Source organism: Pteropus medius, unplaced genomic scaffold (assembly GCF_902729225.1).
Source record: "Pteropus medius unplaced genomic scaffold, Ma_sr-lr_union100, whole genome shotgun sequence".
Classification (NCBI taxonomy): domain Eukaryota; kingdom Metazoa; phylum Chordata; class Mammalia; order Chiroptera; family Pteropodidae; genus Pteropus; species Pteropus medius.
This window is the reverse complement of record NW_024356249.1, coordinates 9,479,246-9,506,046: the sequence shown is the minus strand read 5'-3', so window position 1 is coordinate 9,506,046 and position 26,801 is coordinate 9,479,246. Positions and strand designations below refer to the sequence as shown.

The 26,801-nt window shown below is 37.9% G+C and overlaps 1 protein-coding gene and 1 long non-coding RNA gene across 4 annotated transcripts in view; both read right to left on the bottom strand.

Annotated features, from left to right (window-relative positions):
* UBE2H (ubiquitin conjugating enzyme E2 H) overlaps positions 1-26,801 on the bottom strand; it is a 90,603-nt gene that overhangs the window by 10,326 nt on the left and 53,476 nt on the right. For 2 of the 3 annotated variants that reach the window (XM_039860865.1, XM_039860867.1), the window contains exons 4-5: positions 13,106-13,145; positions 11,725-11,777 (exon numbers count right to left, since the gene is read on the bottom strand). The exons of the other annotated variant lie outside the window; for it this stretch is intronic. In XM_039860865.1, coding sequence (XP_039716799.1) covers positions 11,725-11,777; positions 13,106-13,145 — 93 coding nt within the window. The remainder of the gene's footprint in view (positions 1-11,724; positions 11,778-13,105; positions 13,146-26,801) is intronic. 3 annotated transcript variants of the gene reach the window in all.
* On the bottom strand, positions 13,215-21,558 carry LOC120601172 (uncharacterized). The gene is made up of 2 exons (XR_005652377.1): positions 21,217-21,558; positions 13,215-19,140 (listed from the first exon to the last, which is right to left on the bottom strand). It is a non-coding gene; the product is annotated as an uncharacterized LOC120601172 (long non-coding RNA).

Sequence of the window (26,801 nt, the reverse complement as noted above, 5' to 3'; positions counted from 1 at the left end):
TCCTCATGCAGAGATACTAACACACAGCAAGTTTACCTTTAACCCCAAGACATGGACTGAAGCTGGTTCACCTTCATAAAGCTGACTTCCCAAAGAACCACATTATACAGTAAGATTCTCATGTACCAGAAAACAAATGCAGAGATTCTTAATCAAAACAGCAAAAAGACCCCAAAATCATCTTCTAAGATAACCCCCAACCATCTGCATTAAGATTTTCACTGCTGTTATAATTGTTTTTAAAAGGACACAAACCAATTATTCATGGTACAAAACCATTGAGAACTATTTGTAAAGACTAAGGGACAGAGAAAAATGCTTATGCTCTAAAGCTAAGTGGAGAAAGTCCATAAAATGGTATGTTCTCTAGAAGTACAACTGTGTACAGTTTGTGTACAGAGAATACTTAAATTATGTCAAGACAACAGGCTTGTAATTTCTACTTTCCACACTTCAAGTGACTTTACTATTTTTAGCCTTTAAAAATAGCATTTTCTTATAAATGTATCCTTTCTACTTCTGCATATATTTGACATATTTAATAAAACATGACAAGTCTGAAAAATTTTTCTTTTCCTTTCTTTATCCTTGGGTGGGCAGATTATTAAGGCAGTGGTAAAAAAAATGCCAAAAGGTAAATAAGAAAGAAAAAAACAAGGGGTGTAGAAGTTTCCCCAGTTGAACATGATCCCAGAACAGAGTTAACTGAGTTACAGCAACACTAATAATAGAAACAGTAATGGCAGCAGCAACGCTTTATACTCACACAGCACTTACTACAAGCCAGGCATTCGTCGACACTTTACATACACACTCTTAATTTCACTATAAGCAATGAGGAAGGTACCGTTGCTATCTGTTTCGCATATGGGGAAATTGAAGCAGAGAGGGGTAAGTAACTTGCCCAAAGGGCTGGGTTTCAAATCTGGGCCTATCCACTATGCTGACTCTGTTAACGGATAAAATGAATATTGTCCTTAACTTTCATGATGGCATAAGCTCCCCACCTCTCTGCATCAAAATCATACACCTTCAGAGATGGCCACCCCCCTCCTCAAAGTTTTCCTTTCTCACAAGTTCAAGGCCAGCAGGATGGTCTCTACGTGTTTCAGGCATTTCTGTGGCTGAACTGCCTGACGTTTCACAGAAGCAGTGTGCTTGTTTTCAAGTGGCTCAGCCACAGGAAGTAACCCACGGTCATTCACAGATCCACCCGCACAGAGTGAACTGGGGGCTTCTCCTGCCACGTCCTCACACAGGAGCCGCTTGGAAAGACTAGCAGTTGAGTGTTCCTATCGAATAGCAAAACCTTTTTAGAAAACATTGGTTTCGGTTTTATTCACTTTAACTAACATTCAGAAGTGCTTCGGTACTCAAGAAACATTACAGAAAACGTTTCATAACTAGGTGTTTCATATGGTCCAGGAAGAGATTTTATACCCTTCTTCACTATGTTTAACTTTTCCAAGCTACCAATAAATGACTGTGCCTAGGTGTTCGTTCCACACAAATAAAACAACCCTCAATTATTGGTTCTTCCTTCCTGTGCCTACTCTCTCCCGCAATAATATACTTTGGATCCATTTTACAGATGTGCAGTGTTACACTTGTAAAACGGAAGAGTAGAAAAGGAAAAGTATGCAGCCCGGTTTTGGGTGAAGATGACAGCTTTTGAAGGCCAGGATGTTAAAGTAACAAAGCATTCCTGAAAGTGGCTAACAGAGTAGAGTAGATATTACACCAAGAAGATCCTCCCCAAAGAAACGTCTCTCAAACATGCAGATGTACACAAAGTCTTTCAAGGTAATATGCTGGCAGAAGAAACCTAAACTTTAAACCAAAAATGAAATAAAGATACTCAACTTTGAAAAAATTCATCACAATGAACATTTTCTCCTAGAACTGTAGGTAATAAAAACATCAGCTCAAGTCTTTTTTTAAAAAAAAAAAAAACATTAACCTTCCACTTTTTGAAAAGGAGCGAGCCAGACAGGGGTCACCCAATCTAGAAAGTACAATCAGCTGGCTCCACAGCTGTCTGCCTTAATTTTTGAAGGAAGTCCCAAGATCCCTGAAGAGTATGGTTTATGATGAGCAAACAGCTCTTACCTACGCTTGGACTAAATCAGCACTTACCAAAACGCAGTCCATTAGGACTGACGCTTCAGCCCGATCTTTCGGTGCTCACATTAACAAAATTATAGTACTCATACCTCCATTTAGGCACATAAACTAATGATTTACATTCATATTTAATTTTTAAAAACATTCAAATCATACTGATCTCTCCTCAAAAGCAGCATCATTTACCCCATTCGGTCAAGAGAAAGGTTTCAGGTGAATCTAGATCCTGGCTGTTTGTCCATCAGAATTACCTGTGGAGTTTTTTTTTTTTTCGCAATATGCATGCTGAGGTCTCATACCTACCCCAGGGATTCTGGTTTAGGATTGGTATGTGTGTGTATAGACATGCATAGCCAAGAAACACTACTGACCGTACGTATGTACCCCACATCCCCAGAGATCGGATAGGAAGAAGGCTATCTGCTGTGGGTTCTTCGGCTCAAGAAAACATTCCTGTCTTGGCGGCGAGGCTGCTGAAGAGGCTCTGGTTGCGTAGCCCTCCCTGACCCTGTCATCCTTTCCTGCACACCCTTTAAGTAACCATCACTTCCTCCAGGTGGAGATATTCTAAATCATGAGCAGGAAAAAGTGGATCCATTTTAGAGGGGTATTAAAGGGCTGCTTTAGAGTAGAGAGGGCAGTGACGAATATCACCTAACACACTGTGGACATCAGGTAGAGCAAATTCCATTAGGCTGAACTGTCTCCAGCAAAAGGGAAGCTGGCTCCTTAGTGGTGAACAACAGATGAAAAACCTAGAAGACCACAAGTCTAATCTCAGGCCTTCCACTGACTTGCTCTTTGACCTTGGGCAGGTCTCTTCCTCTCTGCATCTCAATTTCTTCATCTGCAAAAAGAGAAGTATCAAACTGCAGTTCCTTACAAGGAAGAATTACACATTACTAAAAATGACTATAAAATAAGACTTCAAACTGCATCAAAGGACTAGACTAAAATATTAATACAAACATGCCATCTTCTTAGAGTAGAAATTTCATCTACCTATATCCCTCAAGGAATACATGTTAATTAAAATGAGTCACACTGAGGGGGAAAAAAAAACACCAACTCTTAAAGCCACCCTATTCCAGGTGACTCACAAAAAGATGGTGTATTGCTTAAAGGAGAAAATGGGAGATGAATCACACATCTCATATTTTATTCTTGGCTGTTTCTAAACCAGTGACTATAAGTTTTACTTCTTCCTCTATTTCCTTTGAAAATTAAAATAGAAACTTCTGTGAAGCATGCTGCTAACTTCAGGTTAAAACCCTGTGGATGTGCAAAGCGTACGTGGTTTGCCCCACCAGGAACCACAATTACCAAGCAGGCAGTCATCTCAGAGACTTCAACTTGCATAATTTTCATTTGTTTTTCAGATTTAACACCCAAAATCCTGTAACTCAGAAAACATGACCATCATACAGTAGGCATAGCCAAGTGACTGGAACTATCAAAGCCACTCCTCCCTTCTCAAATGCCACCTATCCCACCCCCTTTTCTTATTCTCCTCCTATCCCCTAGATGCCCAACACCTTGTGCTCCTTCTCTTTAAAGTCAAACAAATAACACAGAAAAACTTCTTTGGAAAGACATCAGCCACTTATACAGCAGTGTGAATTCTGTGGTATTTGTATTTTAAGAATTAGCCTCGTACACTCTTACTCTGGGAAGCTCATCATCTTACTATAGTCTATGCTCGTAACTATCAAATCTTTCTAATTGGTTCTTTATATTTCTGGTCTCATTAAACTTGACATGTCTAACATTATTTCCCTGAAAACCTATTCCTGCCTCCAACACCCTGCTGCTTCCTGGCTCCAACACCCTGCTCCTTGGGTTCCAAACATCTGGAAGGACCATGCTTAGGCTTTCCTTTTTTCCATGTATCGGGCAGTTTCCCAGACTTGCTACTTGTCTTAATGAAATGCATCTAGTTTCTCTTCTGTCTCTCCTGGCATGTACATACATCAAGCCCAATATATCATTCCAGCCCTGGATCAAAGCAACCATGTCCTCGGTTGGCCTTCCAGGCTGTAAACTCTTGCCTTTGTAATCAGCTTCCTTAAAAACAATCACTCAGGTCATTTCTCATCAAGAGTAAGTTCTTGTTTCCTTCACAACTCTTAATATTCCAGAAGCGTGTTATCCAAACATACTTATATTTCACTATCTCCCTCTCCCCTGGAGGAGGACCTATGGCTTCCCAAGTTGAAAATCACTGAGCTAGCCACAACTCCCTAAGGTATTTAACTTTTCTAGAATTCAAGCGGGAGCAGGACTGAAAGGAGAGCAAGAAGACGCTCACAATTAGAGAGGTGAAAAGATGGGCAAACATCACAAGGAGCTGATTCTAGTGGTCCAGAACGGATGATCTGCTCTGTAACTTACCCGGATCTCTTTCCCTGGGCTTTTGGCCATTATAGTGGAAACTAGTGGCTGAATAAGTTGGGATCACCTGGGATTTCAAAATCCCACTGACCTCTCAAAATCCCACTGATTTGACTTTTGCTCATCTTACAGGGAATTGTAATTAATTCATCATGAACTGCTACGCAAGTCATAAATGTATGTGTTCAAAATAAAATTCAACCATAAAATTCCATTTCATTCATCAACAAGATTTTTTTGGGGGGGTGGGGGGATGGGAATCTACTATATGTATAAAAAACAAACATACCTGTAGCCAATTTAAAAAAAAAAGACTGAAACAGGTCAAATAAAATTTCTAGATTTCCTTCAGTTATTTAATAATTTTAGGTTAATTAACAGATCTCTTCTACTCTTCAATCAGCTCTGAAGAAGTTGCCATCTTAATAATGATCTGAGGGTTTTTACTTTCTCCTGCTCACATCTGTGAACACTAAGAGAGTGAAATTCTACCCTGCCCCCCACAAAGGGGGAGGAGTCAGAAACCTATATATCCCCTCTACTAGAGGGTCAGACTGCATGTGATCAGGGAGTTATGTATGAAAAAGACATGGTAAGCAACAGGCCCTAACAGACAGACATCCCCTTGAGCAGAACTGGAATAAAGCCAATCAGGAAGGTTGTCCTCAGACAGACTTCAAAGAAGAAATGGCTTTGGGATTAAAAGTTACATTCTCTAAGATAACTAATTTGAACCCACCTTCAATGAGGAAAGGCCTATTTCTATAGATGTTCTGGGGGCACACACGTGGCGAGCTGAAGCAGACCACCACATAGACCTTCGGTGGTACGATGGCAGAGAACCAGCTGGTCGCAAGGCTTGCCATGCTGTGTTTGGTTTACTGAATGCTAACATGCTAATGGAATAATGTATATCCAGTCACCAATATGCTAGACTGATAAAGTCAAGAATGCATCCAGTTACTAAACTGAGAGGGTCTTCGGTGTAGACAAAATACACAAAAAGTCTGAACTCATCAGATTCATGTTACATTCTCATGTTAGTCCATGGGGGTCTCTTAAAGACAGAATAAGGTCTCAAGAAGAGGGTCACGCAGGGGGAAGAAAGCATCTTCTTCAACACTTCTCAAAAAAAAAAAAAAAGAGCAATTAGTAAGAATTTTTATTAATAAGAATTAGTACTTAGACATGTGAAGAATTTTTGCAATATGCACGATGTACTTAATCTCGCTAGGGGTAGCATTACAGTTTTTAAGAATTCCAACCTAAAAACAGGTATTTCTGTTCTATATGGGAAAGGGCAGTGTAAAAGATATAGGGTACTGAAATCTGGAGGAATACCGGATACGTTCTGCCAAGTGCTAGATCGTCAATCAGAGGTGTGCAGTTTACAACATGGGGCAGTTTGAAGCATTCCACTGACTTTGAAAATCATCTCCCATCTACTGCCTAACTACAGCTCCCTCCCCCAAATGTATGTGAAGTGTAGAGATCTGAAGAAGATGAATGCTACCATTTAGATCAGAATGAAGAAAACAGGCTCTTGTTCATCAAAAACAATCCCCTGTTGCCATGAAAATCTCAAAACACTTCCCACCTTACTTAGGTGTTCTCTGGAGGTCATTCTCGTTCAAACCTGGTATGACCCTGCTTACCTTAAAAGGTTACAAGCTAAAACATGGTAATAGGGTTTGTTATTAACCTTCTAGAAATGAAGGCAGTTAATGTATAATTAGCTAGTTGGGTATTCTTACGGTCATACTAAAACTCATTAAAGTTTTTAATTACTAGACAATAATTTAGTTTGCCCTTAACAACAGAAAAGAACAAGATAACTTCATGCAATTACAAGATAAGTGGCCATGCATGGGGAATGACTTTACCTATACACAGTGCTCACAGCAAAAGAGAAAACAAATCCATATAATCATAACTGAGTCCTGAAACTATAGCCCCAAAGAAAGTACAACACAGCTATGGCTGGTCTTTCATAGATAGCCTGGCTCATGCCCCACGACCCACACAGCCCAGACCACTCCATGGTTCTGATGCTGACCATCAGTGAATGTGAATGTGGTGTTTTAATGAATTTCTGCTAAGTTGTTCAACCTTCAAAAGACTAAATTTTTCTGTGTAAATAGCTAATTAAACTCTTGGGCCTCAGACCAACTATATCCAAATATCTCCAAGGAGACAGATAAAGCAGGTGGATCATAGAGCTAAGTACTATGTCCTCCTAAGTACTATGTCCTACTTTGACAGTCCTGAAGCTATCAAATCCAAAACTCAGCATATTCTTATCTACTACAGTTGACATTTCTCCCATAGCACTTGAAAGAAACTGCTCTTCCTGGCCTGTCTAGGGGACTCATAATGACATCCAGCTGTTCTAAAGGCAGGATCATGTTTGTGATTCCAACATAGATGGATCGTTAATACTATGTTCTCAAGCCTGTTCAAATAGTTGTTGGCTAATCAATCATCCATGCAGATACATATATCTCTTGTCTGTGAAACTACACTAAAATGTCTAGAAATAGTTAGCAAACACTAATTCAACGTAAAGCATTATTTTAAGATACAATTACCTTCAGCCAAAATTTGAATTATTTGGATTCACTGGATGAAGTAAGTATTTTCAACATGGGAAAGCTTACCTTCATTTAGAAGTTTAAGTTTGTTAGGCCATAACATAGTACTATTAAATTTATGGTTTAAAATGTTTCAAAATGTATAGTAAAAGTAACTTTGTTTCTCTTGTCTAAGTCTAATCTCAAGGCCCTGCAGCATTCCTTCTGTTGTAGTTAACTTCACTTGTCTGCTACTGACTCCCCAGATGACCTAGGGGAAGTAATTTCCCAAATGTTGATTTTTCTCACCCGCAAAATAAGAGGAGTATCCAGTCCACTGGCTAGCAACCCTAAGAGTGAGAATAAAATTATAAACTACCAATTTTATAAGAAAATTGTCTTCCACCTTACATATCCACAATTTGATCTACAAAATAAATAATTTATCAAGTCAGTTGAGAAATGAGTAAAATGAAAGTTGGCGAGAGAAACACAATTTCCAGGGGTCAAACATGCACGCACAGTCCAGAGGGTGGGAGGGCAATTAAAGCTATATTGTAGGGAAGGTGCCTGAGCTTCCAGGAGTTTGGGTTGTTGGAAAGACAACTATGGATAAAACATTTCTTGGGAGTAAAAAGGAAAACTGAAAAATAGAAAGGAAGCTTAAAAAGCGACCTATGGCTTAATGAACTTTCCTTCCATCAGTCTTTAAAATTACAATTGTTAAAAAAAATAAAAAACAAAATTACAGTTGTTTTTGAAACTGAAATCCAGACCCCCTTGGCTGCATTTTAAGTTTTCCAGAGCTTTTTATCTTTGCTGTCTGGAATTAGCAGGAAAGAATGTAAAAAAAGATGCTATCATACAGGAAGTCAAAATGAATCAATTTTGTGATGGCATCTGCTACTTTCCTTTTAATGTCACAGGAATAACAATAGAAACTTCATACTCAATAGATAACTTCATACTGATGACAAGCATCTTTAGAAAATTAGCCAAATTACTCACTGTAATTAGCTCTCTTGCAAGGTTAAATAATATAAAATTAAAAATTACTGGGTGATTAAACTACAATTAATTATACCAATTTTGAGCTTCTAAATGAACAAACTGCATGTATACTTGCCAAACAAAAACAGGATTAGAACAGAAGTAATGAGTCAAATGGACAATCAGAAATCAATTTCCTTTTAGGGGCGATGGAGGACTAAATTTGCTACAAATGTGAACATTGTTTAAGTATAAATCTGAAATTTCAACTAGGAATTGCTGATATACGAACATGTATACACATTGCACAGCAAATGCCCTGTGGCAAAGTTAACCGCAGGAAATTTCACCAGTTAATTCCCTGCTCCTTAACATATTATATAATGGAGGTGCTGAAACAAGTTTTGGTTGCTAGGCTAAGCTTTTGCTTCTCAGTTGAATATTTGTGTTAATATGCCAACTTTCTATTAGTTGTATCACATTAAATTAGATTTTTTTGTCCTTTGAACTAAGATTCTCTCAAGAATCACAGCAAGAAATTTGAGTGATTCGGAACTCCAATTATGAACTAACCTTCAATGTCAGAGGGTTTAGCAGTTTGTAATAAAAATTCAGTTTAGATTTCAAGATCAGATAAGCCTAAAAGAAACAAAGCAATTTGAACTAATCCTTTCTACCAGTACTTTTATATAAATTGTATTTAGCTCTTCCTAAAACTTTCCAAGAAAGAAATTTTAAATTTAAATTGAAAGAAAATTCTAAAATTTTTTTGATGAATAGTTGGGTTTGAGCAAAATGTCAAAAACAACTCTCCCATGCACAGTATACTTTTGACTATATTCTAAAAATATTTCTTCTGGTTTCCTGCACTTACCTGTAATGTTAGTGTGTCCATATTCTTGTATTATAAAACACTTAACTCACACACGGAATACAGAAATCGAAGTTTACTTTGACCAATGAGGTTTAGTTCATGTTACTTACTAAATGCTTTGCAAGATAGTATGAAAACATATTCTAACATTTTATAGACGTGATGAAGCCTTAGTCATGTTGGACTTCTGCTTTAAAGTCTATTCTGAACCTCTTATACCTGCTGGTGGGAATGTAAAATGGTATGACCACTTTGGAAAACAGTCTGTCAGTTTCTCAAATGGTTAAACAGAGTAGAGTGACCACAGTTCCACCCCCGCAATTCCGCCCCTAGGGAAATACACAAGATAAATGAAAACATATGTCCACATAGAACCTTGTACGCAAATATTTATGGAGGCATTATTTGTAATAACCAAAAATGAAAACAACCTAAATGTCCATCATCTGACAAATGGATAAAAATGTTATGTCTATATAATGGAAGATTATTTGGCCATAAAAAGGAATGAAGTTTTGTTACATGCTACAACATGGATGAATCTTGAAAACATTATATGAAGTGAAAAAAAGCCAATCACAAAAGACCACATGTTGTATAATTCTATTTATAAGTAATGTCCAGAGTGGGCAAATCTACAGAGACAAAAAAGTAGATTAGTTGTTCCCCAGGGCTAGGGGAGGGGGAAAAGGGTGTGGTAACTAAGGAGTATGGGGTTTTTTCCTGAGGTGATGAAAATGTTCTATGATGTAGTAATGGTTGTACATAACTGTGAATATACTAAAATCTACCAAACTACACTTTAAATGAGTGAATTTTATGTATGTAAATGATCATTCTTCAATAAAGTTGTTATTTGAAAAAATCTGTTCTGAGATGTGAGGTACTTGAGAATCAGCAAACCTCTTCACAAAGCTCTTCTGGTCAACAGTAAAAGAATTAGTTAAACGAACGTCCAATTTACTTTATTGTAATTGGAACCAGCTTGCAGTATTTTGTTATGTACATTTCTAAAATGTGAATGCAGTTTAAGACATCATTACATCAGATATTCCAGGCAGCCTGCCATGAGACATTTTTACAAAAAAAAAAAAAACCCAAAAAAACAAAAAAAACACATCTTAAAAGGAATCCATTTAATCAACCTCAGAGTATGTTCTTTCCTGTTGCCTTATCTCCTTTATAAGCTGTTGCTTCCCTAAAACTCTTATGCTAAACAGTGCTGGGCATGATTAAGTCACTCATTAAGTCAACAAATATTTGAATCCTTATTGTACACCAGGCGCTGTTTTAGACACTTTGTGTGTGCACGCATGTATACACACACAATAAAGTCCCTGCTCTTGTGTAGCTTACAATCTAATAGCACAAGATAAACAAAAAAATACTGGCTTTAAAGACAGATTTTTAAAACAGGGTGCTGTGCTGCAGAAGGGTATGATTTTAGCTGCAGTGGCTAGGAAAGCAGGCTTCTCTAGAAAGCAATGTTTGAGGTGAAAAAAGAAAGTACCAGCCACTCAAAGATTAGGGAAGCTAAGTCCAGGCAGAGGAAATAATTCTTGAATGGTAGAATGAGGAGGAAAAAAACAGGATACCCGTGTGCTCCTGGTGACCAACCTTCCTCTGTGATCCTCATGCACCATCCTAGTACAAGGATGTCTGGCAAGGTGACTCACGGACAGTGGCTGAAGTAAGATGTCTCACATACCTTAAACTGTTAAAAGGTCTCACAACTCTTCACCAAGAGGAGGCCATCCCTGGTTAACCCAGCCTAAACTGATCTTCCCCCTCCTCTTGTACCTCTCAGCGACTGTTTGTACCACTCGCTCTTTCAATCACACTGGTGTGAGGCACTGTGTTAGGAATGCCAAGACTTAAAGACAAACCAGACATGCACCTCCACCAGCTTTTAAGGCAAGAAATAATCTAGTAGCACAAAAAATATAGGCACAACAACACAAGACAGAAAGTAAATGCAGGCCACAAAACAGAGCTATAAAATGTAAGAGTGGCCAGAGATTACTTGCAGTTGGAGCATAAGGAAGCTTCATGGGTGGGGAGGCGGGGGCACGAGAGCAGAGAGAATCTGTAATGTGTGTGGACTTGGACATGCAGGGGAATAAACAAGAGTCATTTGTTGTACCCCTACGTAACTTGAAAAACATTTAAAAATATTTTTAGCTCTCCAACCAAGTTACCAGTTCAGGGGGAAAAGGCCTAATACTCCTTATATCTATCTCTCTGTGATATTTAGCATAGTATTTTGCAGACCTAGGCAATTCATTGTTGATGTCATTGTAAGAGATGTCAATTTCAGCACTGAAGGTAAAGCTTAATTATTCTTTGTTTCATAGAGAGGTTTAGGCCTTTGAAACAGATGATCCCCCAAACCTCTTAATACATCATATCATTTCACAGGGACGTTCCTAAGAGTTTTTCTAAAAATAAAAGGTTTTACAGAAAAACGTATATACAATGCACTTCTAAATACACACATATATAAAAATGTTTGCATATGTAGTAGTATGTCTGCATATGTGTATCACTATACCTTAATTTCAGAATCTCAAAAGATTATTTTAAATTTCTACTGCTAAACCAAAGTTTGAACTTTTGAGAAAAAAATTTTTCACTAATCAAACTTTCCCATTCAGGCTTTCAAAATCCCTTCCCCTTCCCAACAAAACATCTTAAATCAGAGAAGAAAAGCCAAATGACATTATTTTAAGGCAGTGTCTCAACATCTCTAAAAAAATATTCCATGGCCAAACTCACCATAGAGAGCTGTCCAAGTTTGATTAATTACATCTAGACACACAGTTCCTGACCTGAAACAGATGGAAAGAATGGCATTTTTTTAAAAATTAGAAAGTTAGTTGCATGTATCTGGCAACTAATTTTACTTATCAAGAAAAATACTTTTAATAGGTCATAAAAAGAAAAGAATCCCAATTGGGGAAAGTATGTTGAGGAATAGAATATATATGGAATCTGAAGTGTCTCCTTATAGACTGAAAGGGAAAAACTGTACCATGGAGAAACTAGACAACACCTTAACCAGGTGGTGAGAACTGACACTGGTAACCAGGGACAGACAGACCTGTGTGCCTCCGTACAGGATATTCTGAATAGGACACAACCTCACTTTTGGTTCTGGCCTTAAATGCATACTCTGAATCTAATGGTAAGAAAACATCAGACAAACCCAAACTGAGGGACTGTCATATTATAAAATAACTGGTCTATATTCTTTAATAATGTCAACTTTATAAAAAGCTAAGGAACTTTAATCTGTTCCAGATTAAAGGAGTTTAATAAAACATGACAAGTAGTTTAATAAAACATGACAACTAAATGCAATACATGAGCCTGGACTGGATCTTTTACTGAATGAAGGGGGGTGGGGAGGGTAAGGTGCTAAAAAGCACATTGCTGGAACATGGCAGTAGATTAAAAAGTAGTTTATTAGTATTCAATTCCTGAATCTGATGACTCTACTGCAGTTATATAAGAGAACATCCTTGTTAGGATGACTTGACACACGGAAGTGTTAAAGGACAATGGGGTGTGATGTATGTACACAACCTACTCACACAGGGTTCCCCATATGTGTATGTGCATGAAACATCAAAATTTAGTGCCATGGCAAGAAAAAATGCAGAACAAATAATCACGTATTCTAAACAGCACTGGAAGGAACAAAACAGGAGGCACTGGTATCGCATTTTAAAATATCACTAATAAAATATTAGGAGGAAAGGGATAATTAAGATTCAATAACTGAAATGAAACTACAGTCATTCACATTTGCTTTACTCTCACGAACTGAGAAATACTTTAAGGACTGAAAATGGATCCCTGAATTGTGTCTATACAAAGAGAATGGAGATGTGGAATATTACAAATGCTAGCTGGGTATCAAGGGAAATACAGGACCCACTCATGACAATGGAAGACCTAAGTAGTCCAATAGTAGAATCTGAACTAAGTGGTTTAGAATATATCCCTGGGATTCTACAGGTTAAGTGACCGTTCATACAGTCCTCTGCTGATAAAATCCAAAAAGATAACTGAGGCTTTTGTATAATGAAGAGAGAGATGAACACTAATCAAGAGCAGTTGCTGCTAAGATTTAAACATTTTTAAAGTTACTTACGCTTCATCAATGTTGGGATGGAAAATTTTATTCATGAATCCTGTAAAAAGAGATGTTAATTAGCAGCAAAAAGTATCCAGCAAACAAATATTTTTAAAGTATTTCTGTATTGGAAACAATTTTGGTATTGGAAAAATGTGATGATACCCATAGCTCATTACTTTCAAACTTAGATCTCTGGTTACTGAAAAACTGTGTCCTGACAGGGGCAATTACCTAAAATACATCAGGGTTCTATTTAAAAAATGAGCAAACTGAGAGCAATGCAGTTTCTTACACAAAATGATTATTAAAAGAAATGATTTCTGAACTATGTTTTCTGAGCTATGAAGGCAGTCGCCAAGAAAATTTATAGCATTAAATAGTTTATAACTAGTGCCACGGTAAGAGTTAAGAAAGCTAGTCTGACTCCCCTCTCAGAAGTTTTATTGTTCAATCTCTACATTTGGAGGTTCTGCATTTGAACTTCTCCTTCTGAAGCTCAGTTACCGGTATCATTCTGCTACACTGTGTGCAGAACATGAATGAAGCTGTTGAAATAGTACAAGAGGACCGCTTCCAGACCACAAAGGATTTCATAAGAACGGTGACCAAAATGTTTCCTTTAACTTTAGTCTACTCATTCCAGGAAACCCAGTTTTGATTAAAATTGGGGCAACGAAGAAATGAGGTAAGGAGTTAAAAGAAAAAAACAACGGTAAAATGGCTATATCAGGAGTTCAAGTTTTTAAATTTATTCCTAGAAAAACAAATACCGACTTTAACAAATATATTAATATTTATATTCCAAGGAGAAACTATTTCCTAACTGAAAACCAGTGATTTAATCAGTTTGTGTGTATGCAAATGACAATATCCTAAAGCAGAGATCCACTGTCAAAGCAATCATTTTGTCATACTTATAACTGCATTTCCTTTTAAGATTTCTTTAGTTCCGTACTTTCAATAAATTGAAGTTCCTTACTAAACTGACTATCACTATATCCCAGCCCCACCTCACTCACTCCCACCTCATATTGCCTTCATTTAAAATATATTTGGTCACTACCTGTGTCATTTAAAATATATTTGGTCACTACAAGTACATGTCAGGCATTGTACTTGTTTAGGGTACAAAATAAAGACAGTAGACTTATTCTTGAGGGGCTCACTGTAGCAATGGAACAAGAGACGAAGAAGTGACCGCAAAGAGCACAAAAAGCTGACGTAGGGAGAGTACTGACAGGGAAGAGGAAAGTGTCATGAAAGATACAGAGAAATGGCATCAGGAGAACCCTGAGGGTGAGTTGTGACAGAGGACATCTCGGAAAATCTAAGAAACTTCTCTAGACTTAGAAAAGGGGGACGAGAATACAAAATCCCAGGTGTGCCAGTCCTCCCTTGCTCTAGCCACTCCAAGTACTCATTATGCAACTAATTTTTGTTTTTCAATCCTCTGTGTTGAAACAGCTTTTTACCTACCAGTAAGAAAGCCCATGCAATGTTTAAATTACTCTGATGCAAAAAGAAAAGCCTTGTGTCCAATTACAATTTCATATTATTTTTTCATTAGAAAAATGAAAGATGTTTCAAAGTCTAGATTAAAGAGGTCTGTGTTTATGAAGAGATTATACTAAGCCAATGGAAATGCTCATATCTTAATGTTAAGAGGCGAAAAAGCAGGATAAAAACCTACATGACTCTAGAAAAACACTGATACAGGTATTGGAGGAGACATAAGAGGATATTGGTTGCAGCATTATTTATAAAAGCCAAGAACCAAATTCAACCCTATTAAAAGGACTGGAGAAACTGTAGTGTATACCCACAGAGTGGGAGTCCCAAACAGCCATGGGAGCCAATTAGATCGGTAAGTGTCAACTTGGACAGATCCGAAGCTGAGGGGAAAAAAAGCTGCAGAATGATATATTTACAGCATGATACCATTACAGCTTAAACAAAGCAACACATACGGTAACAAGTATGGAAACTATACTGGACCAACATATATCAAATTTACAAAAGTAATTATTTCAGGGAGGGTGCAGGGCCAGTGGTGGGAATAGGGGACAGATGGGGAATTAAAGATGAATTTATCCATAATACTAAATGTCTTTTTAAAAAGATATGTGCTTGCATATTATTTGTTCCATTTTTTAAAAAGCGTGCACTGGGAAGATAGGATAGATAGGAAACTGGCAAATATGTACAACTGTTAACAGTGCTTAATTCTTCGTGGTAGAAATATTTTCTCCCACCCCACCTCCCCGAACCAGAAGAAGGCTCAGAGCAACGTAAACAGACTAGAAGGAAACGAACAAGTGTCAGTGGAGTCGACTTTGAGAGACTCCCCCATTATACTACTACTGTTCTGACTTGCCAACATTTCTACAATGTATATTTTTAATAGTTGAAAAAAACCTTTCAAATAAAAAATTATAAATAGCAAACATTTTAAAATAGATTTAATTATACATCAGTTATCTGTGCTGAACAAGAAAAAAGGGTCATTTAAATTAACTATTTTATGTGAGATCTCATATCTTAAACACTCTTGTTTAAATAATACGAATTCATTACAAAGAATCAGAAGATCCTCAGGTTATAAGGCACGCAGTCCTCAAGTTTAGTTACCTACAGGAATATACTGCTGTTACAACAGTCGAGTGGTAAACATTAATGTTTAGCCACTACATATGATTTAATTCAGGAGACTTGTTCTATATGAAAAGTATTTTGCTTGAAGCTACAATAAAGACCTTTAAACTTCGTTCTTGATACTTAAAATCCTGCTTCTGCTACAATTCTCACAAGTAACACTCAGTGAAGCAATATCTATGGCAGAAATTCCCAATGCTGGCTTAGGTAAGAATCACCTGGAGAGCTCTTTAAAAACAGAAGTGCTCTTAGAAGGTGGCAAGTTTTATGGAGAAAACCACCACTAAAAAGGAGACGTGAAATAGGAATGCAACTGCAGGGGCAGCAATTTCAAACAGGATGGTCAGGGAGGGCCTTACAGAGAAGGTGACGTAACATGAAGGTGAGAGGGGAGTCGTTCAGTATTTAGGGGAAGAGTATCTACACAGCATGAACAGCCAAGTGCAAAGTGCACCAGGAGTTTGCTTGATGTGTCTGAAGACCAGCAAAGAGACTAGTGAACTTGAAGCGGAGTGAATAAGGAGAAGACTGTAAGAGAGGTAGGTCATAGAGGTGAGGAGCATTTGCAGGCCCTTGTAAGGATGCTGACTTTCATTCTGAGTGAGGTGGGAAGGCTGCTGGGGAGGGATTGATGGGAATAGCAGATCTCAAGCAAAATGGAATGAGCGCTCTCTCCCACAGTAAGAATGAAACTTCAACAACTTATGTCACAGGTAATCTCAAAGGTGTAAGAAAACAGCTTCAGTGAAAGAGCTTTACATGTTTATCAAAATAGCCTCTGAAAGTGACTCCCTCCTTGTAACAAGGCCTGGAGATTACATTTGGTATCAGGTTTCCACACTGTTTTCAATTAAACCTAGATTTTGGCTTGACTGAGTCCAAGAGTACATAATAGGGCCAAAAAGGACTTAGTAAACATATTCTTTAGTGATAAATGGGTTGGAGCCCAGTCCTCAGGGCCCTTGATAAGTATCAAACAATATCTGAGCTCCAAGACAGAGGGGAGAATCCGACTGGAAAGAGAAAGTACTTTAGGGTGATCCCAACTCCGCCATGGCCTGCAGGCCTTGGGCAGCCACTTCACTTCTGTGGGCCTGTCTCTCTACTTGCAAAGAGAAATAACTGGACTACAGAATCCCTAAAATCTCCAGTCTTACTTGGTTTGTAAAGGGACTATTGGCTCTAAAAATCTAGGATTTAATAACAATGGCTAGACCTCTGAGAACAGAAGATTTAAGGAGAAATGCCCAAAGATCAAGTCTTTAAAGAAAATTTATTCTGTAAGGCACATTTTTAGGTACAGAAGTATTCTGGAGTATACAAAGCTACAATACCACCAAGAGACAGAAAATCCACTGACTAATCCAAAGTAGGCAGAAACAGGGTTTATAACCTTGCCTCTGAGGAAGAAGCACGGCTAGACCAATTTCAACAAAAAACAATTTCCAGACTACAATGCTCTCTTCCTATACCAGGCTTTTTCAATTGTTAGAAAAATACCCGAAGCACAAAAATGGAAATGAGCACATATATCTCCTGTACATTTGTTCTTGGACAAGCTGTGAGCAGCATTCCTGGCAAAGCCATTTACATTCTGGATAATGATGGCAACAATGAAACTTCTAGATGAGGAGGGGAGGAGACTGAGAAAACACAGGCTAGGAATTCAGAGAAGGAACGTTCTCAGGGCTGAGCGTGTTTGCCCTGGCATGTTCTCCTTCCTTTTGGCAATGCTAACACCACACTAATGAATACGTCTGCAACAAGAGAATTTTCCCAACACTTGTTTCCATTCAACCAGGAACTATTTTGAAGATATTTTAAGAGAACATATTTTGAAAACTGCTTTTATGGAAACATGGTTAAGTGGGAGCAGCGAGTCATTTTTAATCTACATGATTTACGATTTTATTCACTACCAGACATTTTCTAATGATATAGTTCTGTGATTTGACCAGATAAAATTCAGAACGCCTTTGTGTAACTCTTTTGGACAATATTCTCTAGCATGACTCAAGCAATTATTAAAAAAAAGATGGTGGTGGGGGGGTACACAATAAAAAGTAATGTTTAGCTAAAAAGCTCACTACCTCTGTCCTCTTATTTTTACCAAAAGGAATCAGGTGATTTAAAATTCTGGAAGAAGAATTCAAAACATGCTCAGTTGATGCACAACCACATACCTTAAAAAAGCACAATTAAAATAGTAAAATACACCATGCTTTTGGCTTATTCCACTCTAATACTCAACTGCCCTAGGACAACGTATATCCTGATCCATAGACTAATGTGCAGAGAAAGTAAGTAACATAGGGCCGAGTCGTGCTGAAACTGGTTTTTATTTTAGCCTGTTTCTGTGTCCAATCTCAGGAGGGGATCCATACAAAGCTGTACACATTTCTGAATAACTTCTGATACTGGGGTCGATACATAAATAAAAGAGGCAAAAATTCATTATGTTTTGCACCTCTGCGTCCTTTATTTGTGAGGGTATTCTTAATGATCGAATTTGTGAACAGAATGAAATACCTAGGGCCAGTCATCCATCCAGAAATTTCATTTATTATAATCTTAAAAAAATGAGAGGTCAAACAAGTGACATGTGAAACAAGGTAAATCCACCCTAAAGTAAATAGGTGAAAAGTGCCGAAAGCAAAAAAAAACCAAAAAACAAAAAAAAGTAGCTCTTTCCCAGAGATAAAATGAGCCTGGACTGCAGATGGCTGAGGCAGCTGTGGCTGATGCAATTTAATTATAAGCTTATGAATTCCTATGAGAAAACGGTAAGTGAATACATTAAATTACTCTGATCTTCCATCTTTAGGACAAATGCCCACATAAAGCAGACCATTCAGCATCAAACTGATTAATTCTATTTTTAAAAGCAGGTATAATTATTTAAAATATATTTACTAAAGATTGGATCTTACCTCCCCTAGCAGTATCTCAGACTATAAATTTTTAAGAGCAAAAACATGGATCTCCATTCCTAGCATGCAGGTGATTAGAGTTGGGGTGTTTCAGATTTTAAAAAGTGGCGGGGGGTGGGGGGGTAAGACGTTGTCAGCTTCACTAGTGACAACTGTACGGCCAGCTTTGTGCACTGGTGCACACTTGGATAGATTTTCATCTTACCTCAGACAGCCAGGCCCAGCCCGTGGCAGCCTGCACCCGGGCAGAAGTCTCTTCAGAGAGATGAGCCTTTCCTACTCAGGAGAGATGGACCTGGGCCGGTCTCTTCTTGGGTGAGGAACCAAGCAAGGAGCTCACTCTCAATGCCCTGTGTCATGGGAACTTCTGAACTGATCCTGTGTGTGTTCAGGAGATCTAAACTCAACAAGGGGTCCTCTTTTCTGTTTCTTCCTTTCTCTCTGATAATATGGAGTCTGAGGACTGGGCTGGATGGATAAGAAAAGTTCATTTATAACTAAGAAAAGGTGAAGTGTTATCCTTCAACAGCATAACCCTTCTACCAACCTAGCAGATTACCAAAACCTGCTGCCTTAAACCTACTCTCCTATAGTTTCATTCTTGGAAGATTGTAATCTCTTTCCTGTTTCTACAGTTTATCTTTCACTTTCCTGGTCATTCATATAACCACACTGTCTGAATCAGGCAGCATTTATTTTCAGGTCAGAGGCAGTAAAGTACAGAATGCACTGAACTTGAAATAGCAAGACCCAATTTCAAGTCTCTGCCATTCATATTAAACAGTCATGCTCTGGTCAGACTGCCTAAATTCTACTGTGAGCCTCGGGCGACCTAGAGTTAGTCAGTCTCTGCCTTTGTTTCCTTAATCATAAAGCTAGGTTAAACAATGGTATCTATACATCATAGGACTGTCGCAAAGGTTAAATGAATTAGTGTATGTATAGCATTTGACCAATAACTGGCACACAGTAAGCACTCAATAACATTACTATTAGCTTAATGAGCTCAAGTAAGTAATTTAATCTCACTTTTCTCCTCGTAAAAATGAAAATATCCACCCCTACATATCCATCTCTTAATCCTTTAAGAATTGTCAAGAGTATTAGAGGGCATTTTGATTATGGGATATTAGGTTTCCTATAACCTCATCACATTGGAAATGGAAAATACAGTTAGTTACTCTAATGTTTATTATTAAAAAGACCATTCTGACTGCATTTGGTTTAGCAGAAAAAACACCAGACTGGAAGCCAGAAGGCAGACTCTGCGACTAGTTGTGCTGATGTATCTCTGCCTTCCTGACTCTCATTTTTACCATCCTTAAAATGAGGCAACTGGATGATATAATCTCTGAAGCTTCTTCTAGAAGTATGGTTTTCACCAACACCAGAAATATGAACAAGCTTTTCAAAGGGAACCAAGACATTACTCTTGTTTTTAAAAGAATTTCACTAAAGAAAAGGAAGCCAAAAATACATGTTTTCATTATGATACCAATCCTAAAGGGGAAGAAATCAATTTAATGCAAAAAGATGTCAGGATTAATAACCAGCCCAAAAGCAAGAGGTCATCATCTACTATAGTTAAAGTAGGAGCTAACCTAAGTGGTAAGTTAGATGGAATTTTTATATAGCAAGAGCATATAATAATGAATGGCCTGAGGCATAATTAAAACTGACACAAGCCAGCTTCAAGAAGGAAATGGACGATCTTCTGATACAAGCGAGCAAGTGCAAAGGCAGGGCTACCCTTAGAGGTAGCCTGGGGGAAGGAGGGAAGGCTAACTACTATTTTTACTCTAGCTAATAGCAAGATGAAGCCGAATGAATTAAGATATTATAGACCACTAATAGTGGATTTTTCATTAATAGGGCCAATCTGACAAGCTCCTTTTGTCACTGAGAACTTCAGCACCTGGCCCCCAAGTCTCTCTTCCCCCAACTCCTGTCACTTTTAGTGACACTGTCACCTATACAGACCGCATTCCTGACACCTTGACCTCTCAGTCAGTTCCTTAAACTTCTCCTCAGTGACCGTCTTATTCCACATCTCTTATCTCATTGACACTCCCAGGACATACTTGAACCTTGAACTTTGTCATCTCTACAAATAAGCTTCATCTCCGAAATCAGAAATTCAGACATTCCTTGTCCTACCAGTCTCCGATCCTGTCAAAGAGCTTCCCATCCTATGACTAATTCTTTCGCCTATGAACTCTAATCCACTGACCCTCCCTTTTCCTTCCTACCCACGAGCCCTACCTTCTTCCCTCTCCTTACGATTTAAGAGCCATCACCATCACCTCTAACAATCCTCTGCAAATCCCTGCTCTCTCCCCTCCAAAAAGCCTATATATACCTGGAGGAAACCAGTCATTTACATTTTCTGTACTTGCACTTCGGGGTGCCACAAAGTAGTCATTCATTCATTCACTGACTCACTCAAACTCAACAAATACAACTGACCCTCAAACAACATGAGTTTGAAACGTACGAATCCACTTATACGCAGTTTTAAAACTGACCCTTGCCATTCAAACTCACGTTGTTCGAGGGTCAACTGATTAGTTGGGAACATGTGGATGCAGAGGGCCAACTTCAGTCATACGCAGATTTCCAGCTCCACAGGAGGTCAGTGCCCCAATCGCCATGCTGTTCAAGGGCCAACTGTATCCTACAGAATAGGCATGATATCCGACTCTGAGGTGGGGAGAGAAGGGTTGTTAGTAAAACAGCCCCAGGGACTGTCTTCGCCCAGGTTATATCTACCAGGCTGGAAGGAAAGAGAGACTTAAGTAAACAAATGTCTCAACTTTAAAAAGTAAGCTCAACCTTTTTTGGATTCAACATCACCTGTAATTTTCTTCTCTCCTTTCTCTGGTAGCTTGCTCCTCCCCTACCCCCGCCCCCACCCCCGATTTCCAATGACTTGTACAGTTTACCATGATTTTTCAAATCTCCCATTTCCTTTGCTCCTCTGTTTCTCACTTTGACTTAAGAGCTCTGCCCATTTGCTTTGGAAAAAATGGGATTCGCCTAGCAGGATCCCTCATTTTCCCCAACAAAATCCTCCCTACACACATGCTTATTTCTCCTGCCTCAACAGCTCAATATTCACGGTCTTCTCAAATACCAGTCCTCTGTGTGTGTTGTGATTGTACCCCTTCTACCGTCTCAAAGGCATTGCTCCTTCAAACCTCCTCCAGCATCACCAAGCCTCCCCTGTTCTAGACAACTCCCTACGAGCATATAAACATCCTTTAGAATCTCTCAATTAATAAAAGCCGAAACATTCCTTTAGGTACCACTCACATTTGTATGACTTCCTTAACATAGCCACATTTCTTCAAAGCAATGTTAAAGCTGCACCGGAGTTTCTCAACCTTAGTCTCTGCTCTCTACTCACCAGTGTCTCTACTCTTTCCTCACGACAGCAGAGTGATCATTAAAATCTGCTTAAAACCTTTCAATGACTTCCCATCTCATTAAAAATAAAACTCAACCCTTTAACCTGGCCTAACAGGCCCTGCGAGACCTCATCCTGCCTACCTACCACTTGGACCCTCTCTCTCATACCTCACTTTTCACCCAGCCCCCGCAGCCTTATTTCTCTTCCTTGAGCATGAGAAGCACCTATCTGCCTTGGGGCCTTTGTCTTCACAAACTCTTCTGACTGGAATGCTCTCATCCCTGGTCTTAGAGGATCAGGGCTGGCTTTTTTTCCCTTTTCCTTTAAAGCTCAGCTTGAATTTACTTTGTCAGAGGGGCCCTTCCTGAACACCTAATCTCAGCCATTATATCAACTCTGTCACATCCACTGTCTGCATAAAGCTGTCAGACATTTTAAATTTTGTTTTATCTTCTCCCTCCAAAGAACATAAGAGTCAAGAGAGCAATTTGTTCACTGCTGTATCCCTAGCACCCGGAATAATGTCCTGCACGCAGCTGGTATTCCATAAATTTGTGGAGCTGATTAGAAGAAATGATGTAAGATGTATCCATTTCCTGAGAAAGCAGGTTCTGCCTCAGCTGCCAGACTTAATCTTTTAAAAATCCATCCTGAAAAACTCCATTTTCAGAACACCATTAAAAAGAGAGCTTTTAACAATTTCTTACACTCTCATAAAATTATCTAAAAATTTTCTACAAAACTTTCCTACTAGAAACTTGTTTCTCTCTACTGGAATTCAAAAGATACACACTATTACACAGTAGCAGTTACTTAACTGAGACAGGAACTAAATTCAAACCCAAGGTCATGCAAGTAGAGAAGTATACCGGTAGATGATCTTAACGGAATCTTGCTTCCTCAGTCTGAGAATTCATTCTATTTGTGGAAATACAGTGGTCCAAGTAGGCCTTTGTTAAATGACTAACCCCAAACCTATCGTGAATGACACCTCCTTTCTGCTCCATGTCCTGGTCCGCTCCTGACTGAATTCTACTAGCTTAAGTTATAAATACTAGTTCCTAAGGAAGTACGTTTCCACTTGTGAAGACAGAGCAAAATAGTAAATACTCTAAGCTCTATAGTTAGTTTAGTCATACCATATTTTAAAACTCCATTCCAAAAATATTGAGGTAATTTCTAGCCATAGTAAAAATAAAAAATTTATAATGCCAGAAGACTCTACTATTCTGACAATGAAAACAGTTAATCATTTCCCTTAATCGCTGGCGTAAGTAAAAAGAATATGGTGCAATGATTATCAGAGTATCTTTTAATTAAGAACCTATGGCAGACTGGGAGATTTAGAAGGGACTCTGACAGGTTATCTAGCCTAGTTTCCCTCGGAACAGGATGACCTACACCATCCTATTCAGATGATAATATGACCTAATTGCAAAGGCCATTAATACAGCACAATATAGTATTCTGACTATTGTTATTGTCCAAGACTTTTTCATTTTGTCTCCATTTACTCAAATGGGTTTGCCTAGCTCTTGCTATATGCTACTGACATCAAATTCCATTGCAGAATGAGCTGGGGTTTTTTCACCTGGCCATTCTATCTAATGCAGCAAACCATTAAGCGGTCCCTCCAGAAACCTGTTCTCAACCAACATGCTCAGTTTGGTATCACCTAGTTGCGATCCATACACACAGTTCATACAGCTTGAGGATCTTCCTCACTGTTACATAGAGATATACATAGGTAGTATTTCAAAAGTTAGTTTTTTAGACCTGTTAGCTGGATTTCATGACATAGTTTTCTGTTTTTTGTTTTGTTTTTTAAAGTTTAAATGGTGACAGTGTTCCCAGGCTGGTCTTAAGGTTCTTTACAAGAGATCCTAAAATATTCTATAGTTCTATCCAAAATTTGTAGAATGTAGTTCTTCTATTAATATACTAGCCAGTAATCATTTAAAAATAAGATTAAATGACAACTTCTTAATTTTCTCTTAAATGCTAGTGTTTTAAGTAAAGTAGGTATGATCTGATAAAGACTACTGTCGATCTTGAAGGAGACCTCAAGGTACTTTCAGGACCTTTAGAGACTGAAAACCTTAAATTTAATATGTTATGTCTGTATTTTATTAGTAGACATAATTATTCTCCTTTGGCTTAGCTTTATTTAAAGTACTGCTACTGTTATTATTAGCTATGAACAAGGGGCCTTTTTTGGTTCACATAAAGAAAAAAATGGAATTAGTGGGTAACGCAAGTAGAAGAGTCAGACTGAAAAGAGTAGTAGATAAGAACTGCTTGAGGTAACAGCCTGAGAAGGGAAAAGAGAGGAAGCAAGAAAAGGAGTGAAGAACAGTTATGTATAAAGATAGTAACCAAGATGGAGTAAACTAAACTGTAAGCAGAAAGACAAAGAAAAGAGAACAGTATGTACCCTTACGTGCACACATGATTAACAGTGGAAGGGAAAAAGAAGGGAGGCTGGTGGGAAACATGGGGCCAGCAGGCCCTTAGTAAGTTACCAGGTGGGAATTCTGACCAAGGATAGCTTGATGGCTTTCTAGAACAAGAGAGAGAAAAAGTGTAGACTCCTACAAGGATGTAAACAGGACATTAAGAAAATATGCATTTGCCATATGTTTAAAAAATACTTTTCTAATAAAAGGGAACTTACTGTAGAAAACCATTTTGTATCCAATGCTAATTGGTTTTTTATTTTTATCAATAATTGCTCTATATTACCTTCTCTACGTATGAGATCATTTATCTTTATTTCACCCCCACAGCAACTGCAAGTCTGTGTTTTCTTTGGTGAAGGCCTTCTCTTAATAAATGAGCACATCTAATGGCTAAAAACTGAATCTGGAGAAGTGTGGAATATGGCAGTCTCTGTAGCAACTTCTTTCCATAGAATAAAATCTTCATGGACTGAAAATTACTTGGGGTTTTGAAAAAGTGTTTCTAAAGTCCTTATGTGCACCTTCACATTCCTAAAGCCTTGTAAGGACTACATTCTCAACACATGAAACACATTTTTTCTTGTAAAAGCCTATCTCCTCCATACATTCTCTCTCCCTCAACTGAGGAGCTGACACACCCCTCTCCTAAAAAGCAATGACACACTGTGACTAAAGCCTATGCAGTATTTTATTTATGTTGATCTCTCCTAACTAAAGCCTTATAAGGCCTTCCTAACCAATCATCCAGTAGAATGTTACATAATCTGAGTATTTTATGTATTGGGCAATATCAAACACGTAGAGTTCATTTATTTCCAATATCTCATTTTCTAGAAGAGGAAACAACAAACAGTTCAGATGAGTATCATTCTCATGGTCAAGAAAAACCAAGGCCCGAACCACTCCTTACTGATTACCAGGTCCACTGACCAAACACAGTCTCCTAACTCTACACAGCTGGTGATACCCAGCAGCACTGCTAAGCATTCTAGGAATGTTTCTGAATGAGAAAGATAAAAGACTGAATTTTCAAATAAATCAGAACTTAAAGATTTGAATATGATTTATTTTAAAGCAGTCACTCTGGAAAACTGAAGATATTTCAATGATGTTAAATTGATTGAAAGAGTTTCATAATTCCTCTTTGAAAGCACACATAGGGCCACTACAAGAAAATCATAATCTCTAAACTTAAGTCAATTTCATAATTATATATCATTTTATACTTCAACTGATGTTACTCAGTTTTCCCATTCACCTTATTCTCTGGGATTAAATGACCTTTAGCCATTTCAAAAATTTATATTCAACTTCAAAGCATCAAGATTTGCCATCACTTATGATATTCATAGAGAATGTAAGATTCCAAAAGATGAACTTAAGATGTCTGAAACAATGATAGGTTTTTGAAACAATGATGGCTTTGTACCTGTTTATAGTCCTCTTTCCAAAGAGCAAAGATTTGAGGTAGCTTTATTACTATTTTGAAAAACACAAAACAAAACAAAACAAACACTTATTTAAAGATGTAAATTGTTTTTAAAAGAACATTTTTAATTACACCTCATGCAATCATGTAACTACTGATAACTCTCTAAAACTATATTTGGAGGATATCCCAAAGATGAGCATGTTAAATTATATTGAATATATATTTAAATATGCAGAGAAAAATGTTTTAAAGTACATAAACTAGAATGTAAATAATGATATCCATTAAGAAGTAATATTATGAGACATTTTAATTTTTCTTTATTTTTGCTCACTTGGACATTTTTTACATTCCTACCATGGGTAGGGAGGATTTATATAACATATATTTACATGTAACTAAATATATATCTATATATCTCAAAAAAAGTATATAGACATATTTTTAAATTCCAAGATCTAAGCATTAAAGATGTTTAATTTAAATTTGCACATCTTAATATTTAAGAGCTCAAACTTTGACTCAGGAAGATGGGTACGCCTGCCTAGATACTACAGAGGCAGGGTTTACAAAGAATGTTGAGGTTGGGTTTTTCTTATCTCCCTGCCCTTCTGTATAATTCTGTGACTATCTATATAACTCAAAAAGGAAGCCTTGCTTATTCTGAGTCACTACCCCTCGAAATGTTAAGCACATTCCAACAGTAATTACATTGTTCATCGACCTGAAAATGGGTCACCCCACACAACTGGCTAAAAACTCTTAGGCAATCTTCCTTTGGAGGAAACAGGGACAGCTTGTACAAGTATTTCAACTAGATCTACTTCCT